Source organism: Pongo pygmaeus, chromosome 15 (genome assembly GCF_028885625.2).
Source record: "Pongo pygmaeus isolate AG05252 chromosome 15, NHGRI_mPonPyg2-v2.0_pri, whole genome shotgun sequence".
Taxonomy (NCBI): domain Eukaryota; kingdom Metazoa; phylum Chordata; class Mammalia; order Primates; family Hominidae; genus Pongo; species Pongo pygmaeus.
The window spans coordinates 53400918-53415075 of NC_072388.2; the positions used below are offsets into that span (position 1 = coordinate 53400918).

Sequence of the window (14158 nt, forward strand, 5' to 3'; positions counted from 1 at the left end):
ATCTACTAATGGGGAAAACTTTAGGTACGGAAGTACAGAAGGGTCACATGACTTCCAACTCAAATCCCAAATTCTTCTCCCTTCAGCAGTCCGTTTTTGTTTTGGTTGATGCCTACCCCAACGTCAACAGAACAAGTATCAGCCAGCAAGAGCTGCGTATGTAGTTAGTGCATCTTAACCTTGAATGTACATACAAATCTCCTAGGGTCTTGTTAAAATGAAGATCCTGGTTCAGGAGGTCTAGGGTGAAGCCCAGGAGTCAACCCTTCTAATAAGATCCCAGGTGATGCCAATGCTACCTGTCCATGGATCTAGAATGCAATTTTTTACTATTTGTGAGTTGGTTATGCTCTCACCAGCTGAATTTCCAAACTAAGAGAAAATGTGCCTGGAGCTTTCTGCAGCTGATTCACATTCAAATGGGGCCTGATGCTGACCCCTGACCCTCTCTTTCCTACTTACAAGGGTGAAAATGACCACAACAAGAGGCAAGCACTATTGCTCAGGAGTCAAAATATTTGTCCAGGGAGTCTTTAGGAATTCCTGCCCAGGTATCATTTGGATTGGAACCCTGGTTCAAAATATCATTTACTTTATCTAGAGAGCAGGGCAAGAGTGATCAACCCTGAGCTAAAGAACCTGAGCAGAATTTTGCATGGGAATCCAAAGCAAATAAGATAATCATTGATGGGAAAAGTGAGGATATGAATTTTATCTTTTAAAAGCCCCATGAAAACAAAACAAGATGCTCATTCTTTTGAGGCATCTTATTAAGACCAGGCAGAAGCAACAGCCAATCTAGGGAGGTTTGGACTGTCCAAGATGTGGGACAAAGTTTGGGGGAAAGTACTGAGGCATGAAGGCAGCCCAGTGCAGTGGTTCTTGACCCTGGCTATCCATTACAGCCACCAAGGTGCATCTAAAAGTACAAGTGGTCTGACCCTGCTGCAGGGATTCTCAGTGACTTATTCTGGAATGGGGCCTGGGCATTGGGGTTTTTTTTTAAAGGCTCAAAGGAAGTTAAGTGTACAGCCAAGATTGAGAACCACCGGTCTAGGAGAAAACTGTGGTAGGTCACAAGATGGAAGGTGGAGTGAAGAGTTTGTATTTATGTGTACAGATAGTCTATTACTCATTCAGGGTAATTGCATTCTATAAAGTTGTTGTAAACACTGAATTATTGAATATTGAATGATTGCTTCTAGGGAAAATACAGGGCTAGGTTCCTTCAAGTCTTTGGTCACAACATTTTTGTCAACTTACCAATACATAATGTTTTATGTGTGTTTCTGTTTAAAGATAGTTTATTTAATGTATATTATTGATTAATTAATGTTGAACTCACAACAAAGAACACTGTAATTCATACCTGAATGAAGCTTATCACAACAGCCTTCTTTTTTTCCTTTTTTTTTTTTTTTTTGAGGTGGAGTCTCACTCTGTTGCACAGGCTGGAGTGCAGTGGCACGATCTCGGCTTACTGCAACCTCTGTCTCCTGGGCTCAAGCAATTCTCCTGCCTCAGCCCCCCAAGTAGCTGGGATTACAGGCATGCAACACCATGCCTGGCTAATTTTTGTATTTTTAGTAGAGACAGGGTTTCACCATGTTAGCGAGGCTGTCTCCAACTCCTGACCTCAGGTGATCCACCCGCCTCGGCCTTCCAAAGTGCTGGGATTACAGGGGTGAGCCACCACACCCAGCCTTGGGGACCATTTTAAACGGTGAAATTGTCAACGGAAAGCACAACAATATGAAAAATATGGCACTAAATAGACCACAAAAAGGACACTTGTTTATAGTAGAGAGCTGAAACAAGAAAGCAGCGCTTCACTTTGCTCCACCTCAGCTGGGAGAAAGTGCATGGGGAGACTCGAATTTTTGGCTACTGTATTTGTGTCTGTGTATGACCATGAAAAGGCCACGAGTATTGACTCAGGTTCCAAATGAATTTTAGCAATACGTGAGTTTACAAATATAGAATCCATGAATAATGAGGGTCAATGGTATATAGACATGTAGATGAACACGCGCAAACACACACATACACACACACACTACCTAGTTTGTATAACAGGTGAGGGGGAACCAGCAGTAAACAGGAGCAAAGGGAGCCCAGCGTCTGGATCTGAGCTGGCATCTGGGCTCAGCCCAGCCCTCCTGATCACCCTCACAGCCTGTTCTTTTTGCTGCCGGGGTCTATAGCGCCAGAGAACCCTCTCCATTTCATATCCAATAAGAAATGAATGCTGTTCAATTCCTGTCCTTAAGCTGGAACGGTCCTGGGCGCTAAATTATGCCAGGAACCTCGAGCTTGCTGTGTCTCTGGAAGTCTTTTATTGCACGACTGATTTATAATACCCAAGTAGATGAGTTGAGAGCAATTACGTAAATGCTGTTTCTCTGGGGTAGAGAAGAACGGTACGGTTTAAATGAAAAATGCAGTGCCAAGTCAAAAATTCAAATCGTTATGTGTAATTACAGACCACAGTAAATCAATTTTACAAACACAGTACCAATCTCACCATGTTCCAACACCCACAGGGTAAGGTTGTGATGGTTTAGAATTTGGTAAGAGGCTGAAGGTGAAGTGAAAGTGGGAATTGGGGTGTTGTGGAGCCTCCAGAGCTTGTCTGAATCACATGGCAATTCAATCAAATATAATTAAGGAGCCAGGAGAGCCTAAACCATCCAATTTCTCCTAATTAACAACAAAAAAATCATCTAATTAGTAGTGTAAACTCAAATTGTGGTTTTATTTTTTTGAATGGTCATTTATGTGTATTGTTGCATTTGACATGTAGATTGAATGCTTTAATGAAAACAAGAACCAATTCCCTAATCAGTAAATTGCCCTCCTGGCTGCCGTGCTGAGAATCTGCTGTTCTCCTCCTTTTATCAAGGAGCTAAGTTAAGAATTAGTCAGGGCTACATAATACATTTCTAATTATTTACAGCCCTTCTCCTAAAACTAGAAAGAAAAGAAAAAAATGCTGTTTGATCAAGGCAGAGTTTAGGGTTTCATACTCAGAGAAATCCTAGTCATGCATGTGGCTGCAAGGTCTGCTGGCCGTAGGACTTAGGCATCCTCTGATGATGCCTGTCCTTACCTGATCAGTGAGAGCCACTGTTCCATGTTATCTGGGAACCTTTAAGCTTCAGCGGCAGTGAAGGAAGACCTGGCCTGTGGTTCAGCTCAAGACAGGAGTTAGTAGACACAGTTTTAAAATATCCTTTGGTACCTCCATTCAAGCAATTGACTCAATGCTCTTCTTGACAAGTGCTGGTAGTAACAAGGTGTAAAAGGACACCCTGATGATTTGTTCAGCGACTCTGGCCATCTCCTTGGGACTGATGCTCTGAGAGGGTCTTGGTGGCTCAGTCATGAAATCCTGGCTATTTGAAGTTCCAAACTTGGATGGTCTTGCTGGTTCCCACACTCAGTAGCAGTCTAGGTGGTGCTGTTAAGCACGGGATGGATGCTGTATTGCATAAACCTCAGAAGCACCTTCTGCATAGGCATGTGAGCTGATGAAACAGCACTTACAATTTGAGAGTTATCTTTTAAGAAAGGGATAGGAGGCAAGTTTTTGTCATCTAGCTTCCTGAGTTTCTCTACTATCTCGCTTCTCTACACACAGTGACTGGAGCATTTTTACAGATACATGGGAACATTAAAAAAGAAATATCTGCTTAAATTCACTCCTGGCCACTTGCTTAACTCCATTATTTTCCCTACTTGGTGAAATAATAAAATTCTACGGTTCTGTCTAAACTCATTTCTAGAAATATCTGCATTTTATGTGGATAGAAATTCATGGACAAACTTAAGGGTTTAGTATAATGGTAGATACAAAAAGAAACAGTACAGGAAAGTGGAAGTTAACCCAGTATGAAGGAGACTTCAAAATAGCCGGGTTGATCCCATCATTTCTTGAATTAGCCTACACATTTGCTTCAAAAGTGTAAAATTGCTTTCATAGTTGATGGAAGTTGTCATTGGTTTTGATAGGATGGAATGAGAGGATTGAGGTAGAGTCCTTTTAGGATTTCTTGATTTGAAGTTAAGTGTGGGTGAAATTTACTGATTTCTATTTAAAGTATATACATATTGGCTTCTTGTCTATGTATTTCATAAATAATGACAATGTAAAGTCAAACAGCCGTTATCTAAAATAGATTTTCTACTGGATGACACCCAGTTTTGCCATTATAGAAGCTGACAAAAGAGGACAGATGAAATATACCAAAGATTAATGCAATAATAAAAGTCTGCCAGAAACATTCTAATTTATTTCTTAAAAGCTCAAATGTTTAAGTGATAATGTGAAGGCAGAAACACACATCTTTGCTCTGCCCAAAAACTGAGCCATCTGTAGAGTAGTAAGAGCTGACACCAGTGACAAGGACTCACGGTACTAGGAAAGCCTCCCCAGGTGATTTTCCCTGCATCAGAATGCGTTCGTTTCAGTGCTGAATAAAAACGAGACGTCATGGGGGAAAGAGGAAGTTAGCTGTGTGTATTTGTCATCGCTGTTGTGATGTTCTTTGCAGCTTTTTCTTCTAGAGTCTCCTTTTGGTCTGATTTGCATAGGCAAGTATACACTTTCTTTTCACCGAAAGTGTGTGGCTTCCTCCTTGGGCTTGTCAGGAACATCCCGTTCACCAACCACATCTTTGCTTTGTAGCATGTTCTCTCTTCTTCCCCTGGAATGAGGTGGAGTCCAAAGTCTGTTTAGGGGAATCGTCTTCTGGTGTCCAGATGTTCTAAGCACTGGTTTTTCAAGCCTTTGGTCAAGAAGCAGAGAGCAAGCATGCAGAGTTGAGGCTTTTAACCTTTCAGATTGGCTTTTAATCTATTCCCTGAAGCAGTGATGACAGAGCATGTTATTTTTAACCTTAGTGATTAATATTCCCCTCTCTTCCTCTCCCTTCTACCCCACTTACACAAATCTGGTGTTATTTATTTTTTTTGTTTGCATGATGTCACAGATCAAATACGCTGGTTTTGTATGTTTCAAAATGTATTCTTGAAGTACTATTAATCTTTTTTTCTCCAAAGATTCCCACCACAGGGCCTCAGATTACTGGTTGTGACACCACAAAACCAACTAAAGAAGAGGAATCCAGGGTGTAATGGCATTTCACCATTGAGCCTTGCTTAAAATGTTGGCTTTTTTTAAGCAAATGCCTGGAATTATTTATACAAGTGGTGTTAGCAGAACATTCTTTGAAAATTGAAAGCCTTTAGTGGTTCTTAGATGCTCTGAAACTGGTGTTATCGAAAAAATTTGTGGGATGGAAACTGGAATATCCCTGAGAAGCAGGCCGAAACCTAACAAAATGAACAGAAACACCCACCCCTTCCCATTTCCTTTGAAACAATCACCTTTTTGTAGCTAGCAGTGGGCTGAGCTTTTTCTTCTTTAGACTTGATAAGTATCAAACTATCTCCTGCAGCAAAACTTAAGAATTATATGCTGTGAAGCCTCAAATTTTTGTTTTCAGCAAAGGTTCTACTGATACTTCTGAATTTCTTTTGGGAATGAGCCTAGAAAATATTGTTAAAGTAACAGATGAGTAAAATTAGCAACATAGAAGTAAAATTCTGCCCTGCTTTGTCCTAAGTATGTGGACACACAGCATACATCACCTGAGTCACAGGGAATTGGCCAGGACCTCTTAATTCAAGAAGAATATTGCAAGATATTTTAAAATAATGTGCAAACACTTGGCATCGTCATTCTACCTTTTAAAACCCCTAAATTGCTATGACTTATTTTTATAAGGTTTAGTTGTGCTAGCTATTTGGATTGAATTATATCATGTGAGCATCTTGAAACTTGAAAATTTAACAAAGCGTATGTTTTTCTATGAGAAAGGCAGCTTCTTGAATTAAAAATGAAGAGAGACTAGCTTAGAAGGAAAAAAGATTAAAGTTGCAAATCATCTCTATGTGGCTGGACTCACAGGGCACGATGAGAGCACAGAACCCAACCTTGGGTTGAGAACCCAGGGAATTTGGTTTAGTATAGAGAATGATATTAGGAGTGTAGGAATATTTAATACCCTTATTCAAAAGGAAGTCAAATTTCTGACAGTTTCAGCAGCTTCAGCTTCTAGACTCTAAAACAAAATGCTAAGCCTGGAAATAGTTCAAAACACATAGTGACAGCAAAAAGAAATAATGGTTGGCTTGAATTTGAGGAGATAGTTGAACAATTGAAGGTATACAGCACACAAGTTCCTGAGGCGACCCAGACTGCCCATTGAAGGCTCGCTCAACAAAGACGGCATAAAGCAACAAATCATCTCTGTCAAATGAGTGTGCTAGACCAAGAGTACATATGAACGGTGTAAGTTAATAGCTAATATTTAAAAATCGGGGTCCCCATTAAAACCACAATTGTATTTCAAATCTGCTGATTTTTTTTTAAAAAGACAAAAGGTCTATGTACTCAGCATAGATTTAATTTACATTATATTAATTTATGTTGTATTAATTCCAATATCCTGTCTATATGTAGAAAAGTCATCCATGACATAGTATTTCATCCACTAACAAGGCTTGGTGTACGTAGGGATTTTGGGGTCTTTCTACTACCCAGGGACCCACAGCTCCCAGATTAGGCATTAATGAATTATATTCTTTCAGAAGGCTTCCAGTTCTAAAATGTTAGGAATATATGTTCATAACATTTTTAAAGCATGCTTTAAATAATTTTTAAAGCATAAACTGCATTCAGCGTGTAAATTTAAAGAGAGCAGAGAAATACGCAATGTATCTTTGACAAATCTTTGTTAAAGTTTGTTGGGATAAAGTTTTGGTGTAAGACCCAAGCTTCAGTTACCTGGACTATTTGCTTATGTGGATCACTTTTCTCTTTGACAGTGAGGTATGTATTTAACCTAACAATGAACCAAGGAGATAGGTGGGCCAGTATCCCAGACTTTCTTCCATCCATAAACCCCCTTATTTCTCATATTAGAAGGCAGAAAAATGTAGTTATTAATTTTCCTTAAAGAGTACTAAATATTCTGAAACATCTTTTCCTGACTCTTATTTCAATAAATAAAATCGAGATGGAGTCAAAGTTGGTCAAAGGAAATGGGAAAGAAATCTGAATCCCAGGGTTTAAAGAAAATACTTAAGTGAACAGAATGCAGAGCCAGGTATCATATTTTCCCCTTAAAAGGTGCCGAAAGAGGTCTCATTAAAGATGCTAGGAGATGAAAAAATCATAAGGTTAGATGAGGTCAGAAAAGTTGACTGGTCCTGATAGTATGACTAAGTTTAAAACAAGATTAGAAGAACCTCTGAACTCCCATCACACTGCCCGACTGCTTTAGCAAGATTACTTTTAACTGCTGTTTCCATATTTCCACTAGACTTACTTAATAGTTATTATTTACTTTTGATTCATTTGAATTGAAAAAGTTCCAAAAATTAGTGTCCTAATGATATATGCATGCATGCATACTGGCATATATATGTGTATATACAGACCTAAAATTTTTTATAGAGGTTTTTAAAAATACAAGCAATTTTGGATCCATACTATATACAATTATTAAATGTTGGTTTCCATGTTTTAAGAGGAAAAAGGCACAATTTTGTTCCCCTGAGTAATTTTCAGTATGCTTTTCAATATAATGAATCCATCCTGAAATATGCTGTCCCTCTACCCGCACTATTATGAAAGTCGCAAATGCAGTATAAATTGAGGACCTCAGTTCTGCTGGACTTGCCAATTTCTAATCTAGGTTGAGATTTTTTTTTAAAGGTATACTTAATTGGGCAGCATTTGAATAGGACTTCTGGGTAGCTGAGGTCTGAATGAATCGTTGGCCATTGTCTACTGCACAGCAGTCCACAAGCAAGAACATCTAGAAGCCTCTGGCTAGAGACATGCTGGGGCAGCTAGCACCACACTGCTAAGCTTCTCAGAAGTCTGTATTTACCACTCCTCCCGTCTACTCATAGGAAAAAAAAAAAAAAAATTTTGCCCGAATGTCCATATCACCCTCTGTTTGTCATCACTTCAAATGAGGTCTCTTAGTTAAAAAAGGGTAGGGGCTGGGGTTGAAACAACCACTGCTACTCTGCCACTGGCCACCTCATCAATTCCACAACTGCATGGCCTATTTTCTTGTAGCCTCTTTCTGCCCATGACAGTATTTCCTCTGCCACTTTATGCCAAACAAAGTGCTCCAGCGCAAGAGGTAACACCAAAATCAACTTTGTGGTCACCATTGCCTAAACCTGAAGATCTGTCTTCACCCCAAAGTGGCACTGTTGCCAAGGCACCTGTCACCTGTTTTAGTCTCCTTCCCACAAGAAGACAAGCCTGTACTGCCTCCAGGCCTCGGTTCTTTTTGGAGAACAGAGGCATTTACCTAGCACGACTTTTGATTGAGGTGTGGCATTCAGCCTGGCTCTAAACCCATGGCCCTGTCTGCAAATCAGAAGCTTGGTGTGAGGCATTGTGCTTGGTTGCCACAGCACGTTGGCCCCTACGGAGATATTCCTGAATTTGGCGGCAGCTGTGGGAACCAAGAAGTGTTAGTTATGATATAGAGGGTATGAGCCCTTTATAGAAAGTCATCAGGAAAAGACCCTGGCACCTCAGGTATAATTGATGTTTCCTTAGAGGCAGAGGCCAAGTTCATATCATATCCCTTATAACTTCAGTTAAGCTCAGAAAAGTGTGAAGAAATGGGTGTGGGTTTCTATGTACAAATCCCTGTAAGTCCATTAAGTTAGGTAAACATTTAGCTCCAATCTCAATAGCCAGTGAAGTCCTTGGATAACTGACAGCTTCCCCAAGGATGCCCCTCAGTGGAGGAGATAGCATGGATTAAAAACGTATTAGATGGAAAGAAGCAAATGGGCTCCATGAAATAATGGAATTCAACTACAGTGTACATATTGTATTGTTCTCAGCATCCATATGAAGATGAGGACTATCCTAGCAGTAACCTCCTGTGGTTAGCGATTAGTTACCTATTCAGTTATGGCCTCTAACCAGCCCAGGTACTAAGGGTTCCACTGTCTCTGAGCTGTGTGTCCCTCTTTGGCAAGCCCTGTTTGTGTGGTTTCAGACTGACTCTAATCCTGGCTACGCTGAGGAACCCCCACTTCCACTTGGGGTACACCTGGCAGGGACCAGTCAAAGCATCCACCAGATATTCTGAAATGGTTGCAGAAGTACCAGAAAGCAAAGATGTCTAAGCTGGAATGTCCCAGCACTCAGGGCAGCCCTAAACAGTCTGCCCAATTTTATATAAATACTTAGACAGGCATGAAATGGATTTTCTGGATGTCTGGCTTTTCTTCCTATTGGCTTCTCTTTTCATTTTTGCTGCTGCTTCGTTTTATTTTTTTTCTTTCTTTCTCTGCTTTTCCCCCCCTTTTCTTCTTGCTAATTCTGGTCCAACCTGGTAGCAATGCATTTTCCAGGGAGCCTTTTTAAATAGTTTCTTCCCTAGTCTATTTAGCAGTAATGCAAGCCATTTAAGCCTGTTAGGGTCGATATTTTTTAAACAATGTTCCCTTTGCATATTTTTAATTTAGATGATATTTCCTTGCCTTTGATAGAATCTACCAAAATTGGAAATTTCTCAGGTTACAAATACCAAACTCGGTAGCTCTCTTGTGTCCTCCCTTTTCATTCATAAAGAAGTTTCTAGCCCTTCCGATTGTCCCCGCTTCACATACAAGGCTGCCCTTCTGGCCACACAAGGCCAAATGGAAACACTGACCACAGAGGCCTGAGCTCAGTGGCTGTCAGGCTTGGTGACTGCCAGCTGCCCGGCAGCAGCTTACCCAGCCCACTACTGCCCCAAACACACTTTCTGGAAACATCCAGCCTTTTGACTCTGGTCTTTATCTTTTGAAGTAGGGAACACAGTAATCTGCCCAGGCCTTTATGTTGGGACTGCCCTACCAGAAATGCAGTTTAACCAAAAGCAGGACCTCTCACCATTGAGATGCCTGGTCTGCTTACTGAAAAACACATATTAACACCCACAAAGAAGTGCTCATCTAAATTTGGGAGAGCAAATGCCTCATTGATGGGGATAGAGCCTGAGATGGAATTTAATGGCTTCCCTGAAAAATGTTTAAAAATGCATGTGGCTCAATTCCATGTTAGTACAGCAGCAGTCAAAATAAACTGGACCTGTCAGGAACTGGTACTGAGAGAATGTTATGAATAGACTTGTTTTGTAAAGTTGTCACTTTACACACCCAGAAAAACCAACCAAGGGTAACATCGGCTCCCTCAGTGTTGGTTTTTGTTAAATCCCTCCCTTGAATGGCTTCAATTTAATTTGGCTAGTTATATGAGTTATGTTGCTTTTTCCTAGTTTTCTGGAAAAGAAATTAAAGATGGGGGCTGCGCAGATGTTGCCCACTGTGCAGAAGGGCTGAACATGCTGGTAAAAACCATTCATTCCCAGCTTCCTGAATGAAAGCCTTGTTACCTGGAAGTGTTTGCAGTACAAAGTTTAGCATTAACCTGTGAGGCTAAGGGAAAGAATCGGCCCTAGAAGAAGCAGCCCTTTCACCCACAGCTAGCTGCAGTGCCCCATACCCTGAGGTCATGTTAGTACTGGGGCCCTTGCTGAGCCATACCGCCCTTCAGAGGCCATAGTTCCCTGAATCCTGGTTGGAAAGATTAGTCCACCTTCTTCTGGTTCAGCCCTGCAAAGATCCCAAACAATGGCCAGCCTGGCTGCCCTTCAAGATGTCCTCCTGAACAACATGGGTAATGTCAGAATTTCTGTTTAAAAAACAACAGCAGCAACACACTTGTCCAGTACATGTTCTTTTTGCTTTTGGCAGATATGGCTGTCAAGCCTTGCCTGATTTATGGACCCACTCCTATGAATCCTGGTTTCTAGAGTTAGAACCAAAATCAGATCCAGACCCACAAAGGCTAAGGACCAATGTGTGGGCACTATAGGTTTGGCCTCCTTGGAGAAACCTAACCCACTGAGAGGGACAGACTGCATCCTTTTAAACCACCTGAAGAAAACGACCATGCCAGGCCTGTATTCAACCTGCTGTGACCATGGATGGAGTTGGAAGACAGTTAGTGGTATCTCTCAGGGTTAAGAGGTATTGTGGGTTCTTCGGTGTCCCAGGATAAAGGGGGGCGAATAACCTATTTCATTTTATTTTTTTTTCCAGTTCTCTCAGGCCAGGCACACCACAGCCCTTTGAAACGATCTGTGTCCCTTACCCCACCCATGAATGTGCCAAACCAGCCTCTAGGACATGGATGGATGTCTCATGAGGACTTACGAGCTAGAGGACCCCAGTGCCTCCCATCCGATCATGCCCCCCTGTCTCCACAAAGCAGTGTAGCCTCTTCAGGAAGTGGTGGGAGTGAACACTTAGAAGATCAGACCACTGCTCGTAACACATTCCAAGAAGAAGGTAGTGGGATGAAAGGTGAGTGACTAAACGAGAAACCACTGGGGACAGAGCCCCTCCCTTTATTGGAGACCAGAGGGTAAAAAAAGCGAGGTAGTCAGCAAGAGAGAAGGAGCCCACCCCTTCCCCAGGCTTACGCATTTGATCTGTCCCTTCCAAAACTCCAGGTTGACCATGGCAGAAAGGGCTCAGATTCCCCTTCCAGTGCTTCTTGCCAAAATCTGGGAAATAGGAACCAGAGTAAGAGAGGTCAACACACTCTCTCTCTCTCTTTTTTTTTTTTTTTTTGCATTGCAGTGACTTGCAGACCATTAAATGAGTCACAGCTAATGGTGATAGGATCTTCTGTTTGTAAAGCTACTGAGCTGCTTCAACCTTCTACCTCATTGCTGTGGCCCGGGACCTGTCAGTAATTCAGAAAAACAAACCATGGGATTTTTTTTTTTCCTTTTTAAGTCTATGTTAATGCAGAATTGCAGTAGTGTTTCCTTTCTCTCTCCTCTTCTCTTTGATATCCAAAGAAACCTTTAAACCCTTTCCTCTACATCTATTTAAGGGACATGAAAATACCACTGAGAATCTCTAACAGTGTTTTAATCCTGATAACAGATTTGCATACAGGTGATAAAGGCCTTTTGTACAGCATAAATAAATTCCTCCGTTGCCTTGTGAATCTACCCTCTTCTAAAGATATTCCTCAGGAGATAGATTTCCAAATTACTTATGATAGGTACAAAGAGGATACGTGCATGCTATATTTTTAGACTCCACTTGTACAAGGGCTGGGAAGCCCTTAGGCAAAGATGCGCATCAGAGACACACTAATAACAATTTTAGATGGTGAAACAGTAACCACTCATGCTTGGGGGACTAGCATGCTGAGGGGAGGCTCTGAGAACACCCTGTTTGCTGGCATTAATAGTCCTGAGGTTTGCTGTTTCCGATCTTCCCCTTGTAAATGATCAGTGTCGACATAGGAAGCTCTGTACTGATTCCCCTCCCTTCATGGAAGCCTGGCACAGAAAGCATGCCCATGACTGCCCAACCACTGGTTATAAGGGAGCACCAGACTGAAAAAATGAAGCTTGTCAACTCTGGGAATGAGACTGACAAGAAGCTGCTCCCCTGGCACATTCCTTGAATCTTCCTCCTGCTTAGGCCTCTGCCCTCTCCATCCCACCCCCATTTCATTGATGGTTCCAGTGCTGAGTGCCCAGAGTGAGGGGATGTGTCTTAATGCTGATACAAATGGGTCTTTAAAGGTATATAACAGGCAGCAAAAGCCATGTGTCACTTGGGTACAAAGGAGATGTGTGTCCTCTTTCTACTTCAGAGTTTTCAGGGGACTGTATCACAATTTTGGAGCACTAGCAAAACCCACTTCTGAGTTTATGCTACATGGTTATGTGTTCAAGCAGCTGAGCCCCAGGTGATGCGTAGCAGGTGAGGCTCAACCCTGCTGTAGGTAGACTGGCTTGGCATTTGTCAATCGGCATCAAAATAGCTGAAAGACCAAGGGAGGCTGAGACAGCCGTTACTTTTAGCTAGCTTCTTTCCAGGTGAAGTTCAGTGTCTGGACAGGTTTCCAAGAAAGCCTGTGTTGCGGTTCTAGTTGGTAACTGTGGGGAGGAAGCATTGGCCTTTGTGTTTGAAGGGCAAGGAGGATCCTATAGAAGGGCCATTCACCAGGAGAAAGATCTCGCCCAAAGACGAATGCTGATTCCACTGTCTGGTTTTTGGACACTTATTCTTCTTCCTTTTACTTTGTTTTCTTTCTTTCCTTTTTTTCTTTTTTCCTTTTTTTTTTTTTTTTTTCAGGCCCTTATGCACACTTTCGACATTCTCCCAAAGTAGGTCAAGGTATGCTCATTGAGTGCTGCCATTTTGAGGTGAGAAATAAAGATAACAGGTTTTTAAAGAGAAATGAGAGAAAAGTTGAATAAATGCCTTATCCCCATTTTAGGACAAAAGCCAAAATATTGCAAAGGTTAAGGAATATACCATATCTAAGCCTATTCGATTCCTCTCGTTAGAATTGGTGAGAACTATCTCCTCAGAGCCTATTCAGTCAGAAAAAATGACACAGACAAGATCTCATATCCAGGATTTTCTTTATAGGTCCAAGGGGTGCAGCCAGAAAACAGGATATTTGATGGCCTGCTGTATTTCCACCTTCTCTGACCTATCGAACTTCCCTTCTTCCAAGAACTTCCCTGGATTGGAATTCCAAGTATAAAGTCAATAGCAAGTTAAATGAAAAAAAAAAAAAAAAAAAAGTTTGAAGGAAGAAACATTATAGATGATGAAGGATTATATTTGTGGGAAAAGTATGTTTGCAGTTTAGCTGACAGGTCAGACAGAAAAAATGTCCACACCCAAATACACTAGCATTCTGAAGTGTCACGGGCCAGTATTTGTTCAATACAAATGTCCCTCCCCAGCCTTGCTGCAAGATGCCACTGCTGAGGACTCTTCCGCAACCAGATATTATTCAAAATGACTTCCTATGAGTGCACCCAAGGAGCAGCCCTGCTCATAACCCAAGGGTTTGTCATTTGATCTCCGTGTCTAAGAGCAGGTGCTGGTTTAATTTTCAAAATAATTCACACTTTTAAAGAAATGAGATATGGCTGGGTGCGGTGGCTCACACCTGTAATCCCAACACTTTGGAAGGCTGAGGCAGGCAGATCGCTTGAGGTCAGGAATTCAAGACCAGCCT

At 41.5% G+C, this 14158-nt stretch overlaps 1 protein-coding gene across 7 annotated transcripts in view; it reads left to right on the forward strand.

The window, feature by feature from the left end:
* The window catches only part of SAMD4A (sterile alpha motif domain containing 4A), a 224610-nt gene that overhangs the window by 157214 nt on the left and 53238 nt on the right, over nt 1–14158 (forward strand). For 5 of the 7 annotated variants that reach the window (XM_054449791.2, XM_054449792.2, XM_063651606.1 and 2 more), the window contains one exon: nt 11194–11457. The exons of the other annotated variants lie outside the window; for them this stretch is intronic. In XM_054449791.2, coding sequence (XP_054305766.1) covers nt 11194–11457 — 264 coding nt within the window. The remainder of the gene's footprint in view (nt 1–11193; nt 11458–14158) is intronic. 7 annotated transcript variants of the gene reach the window in all.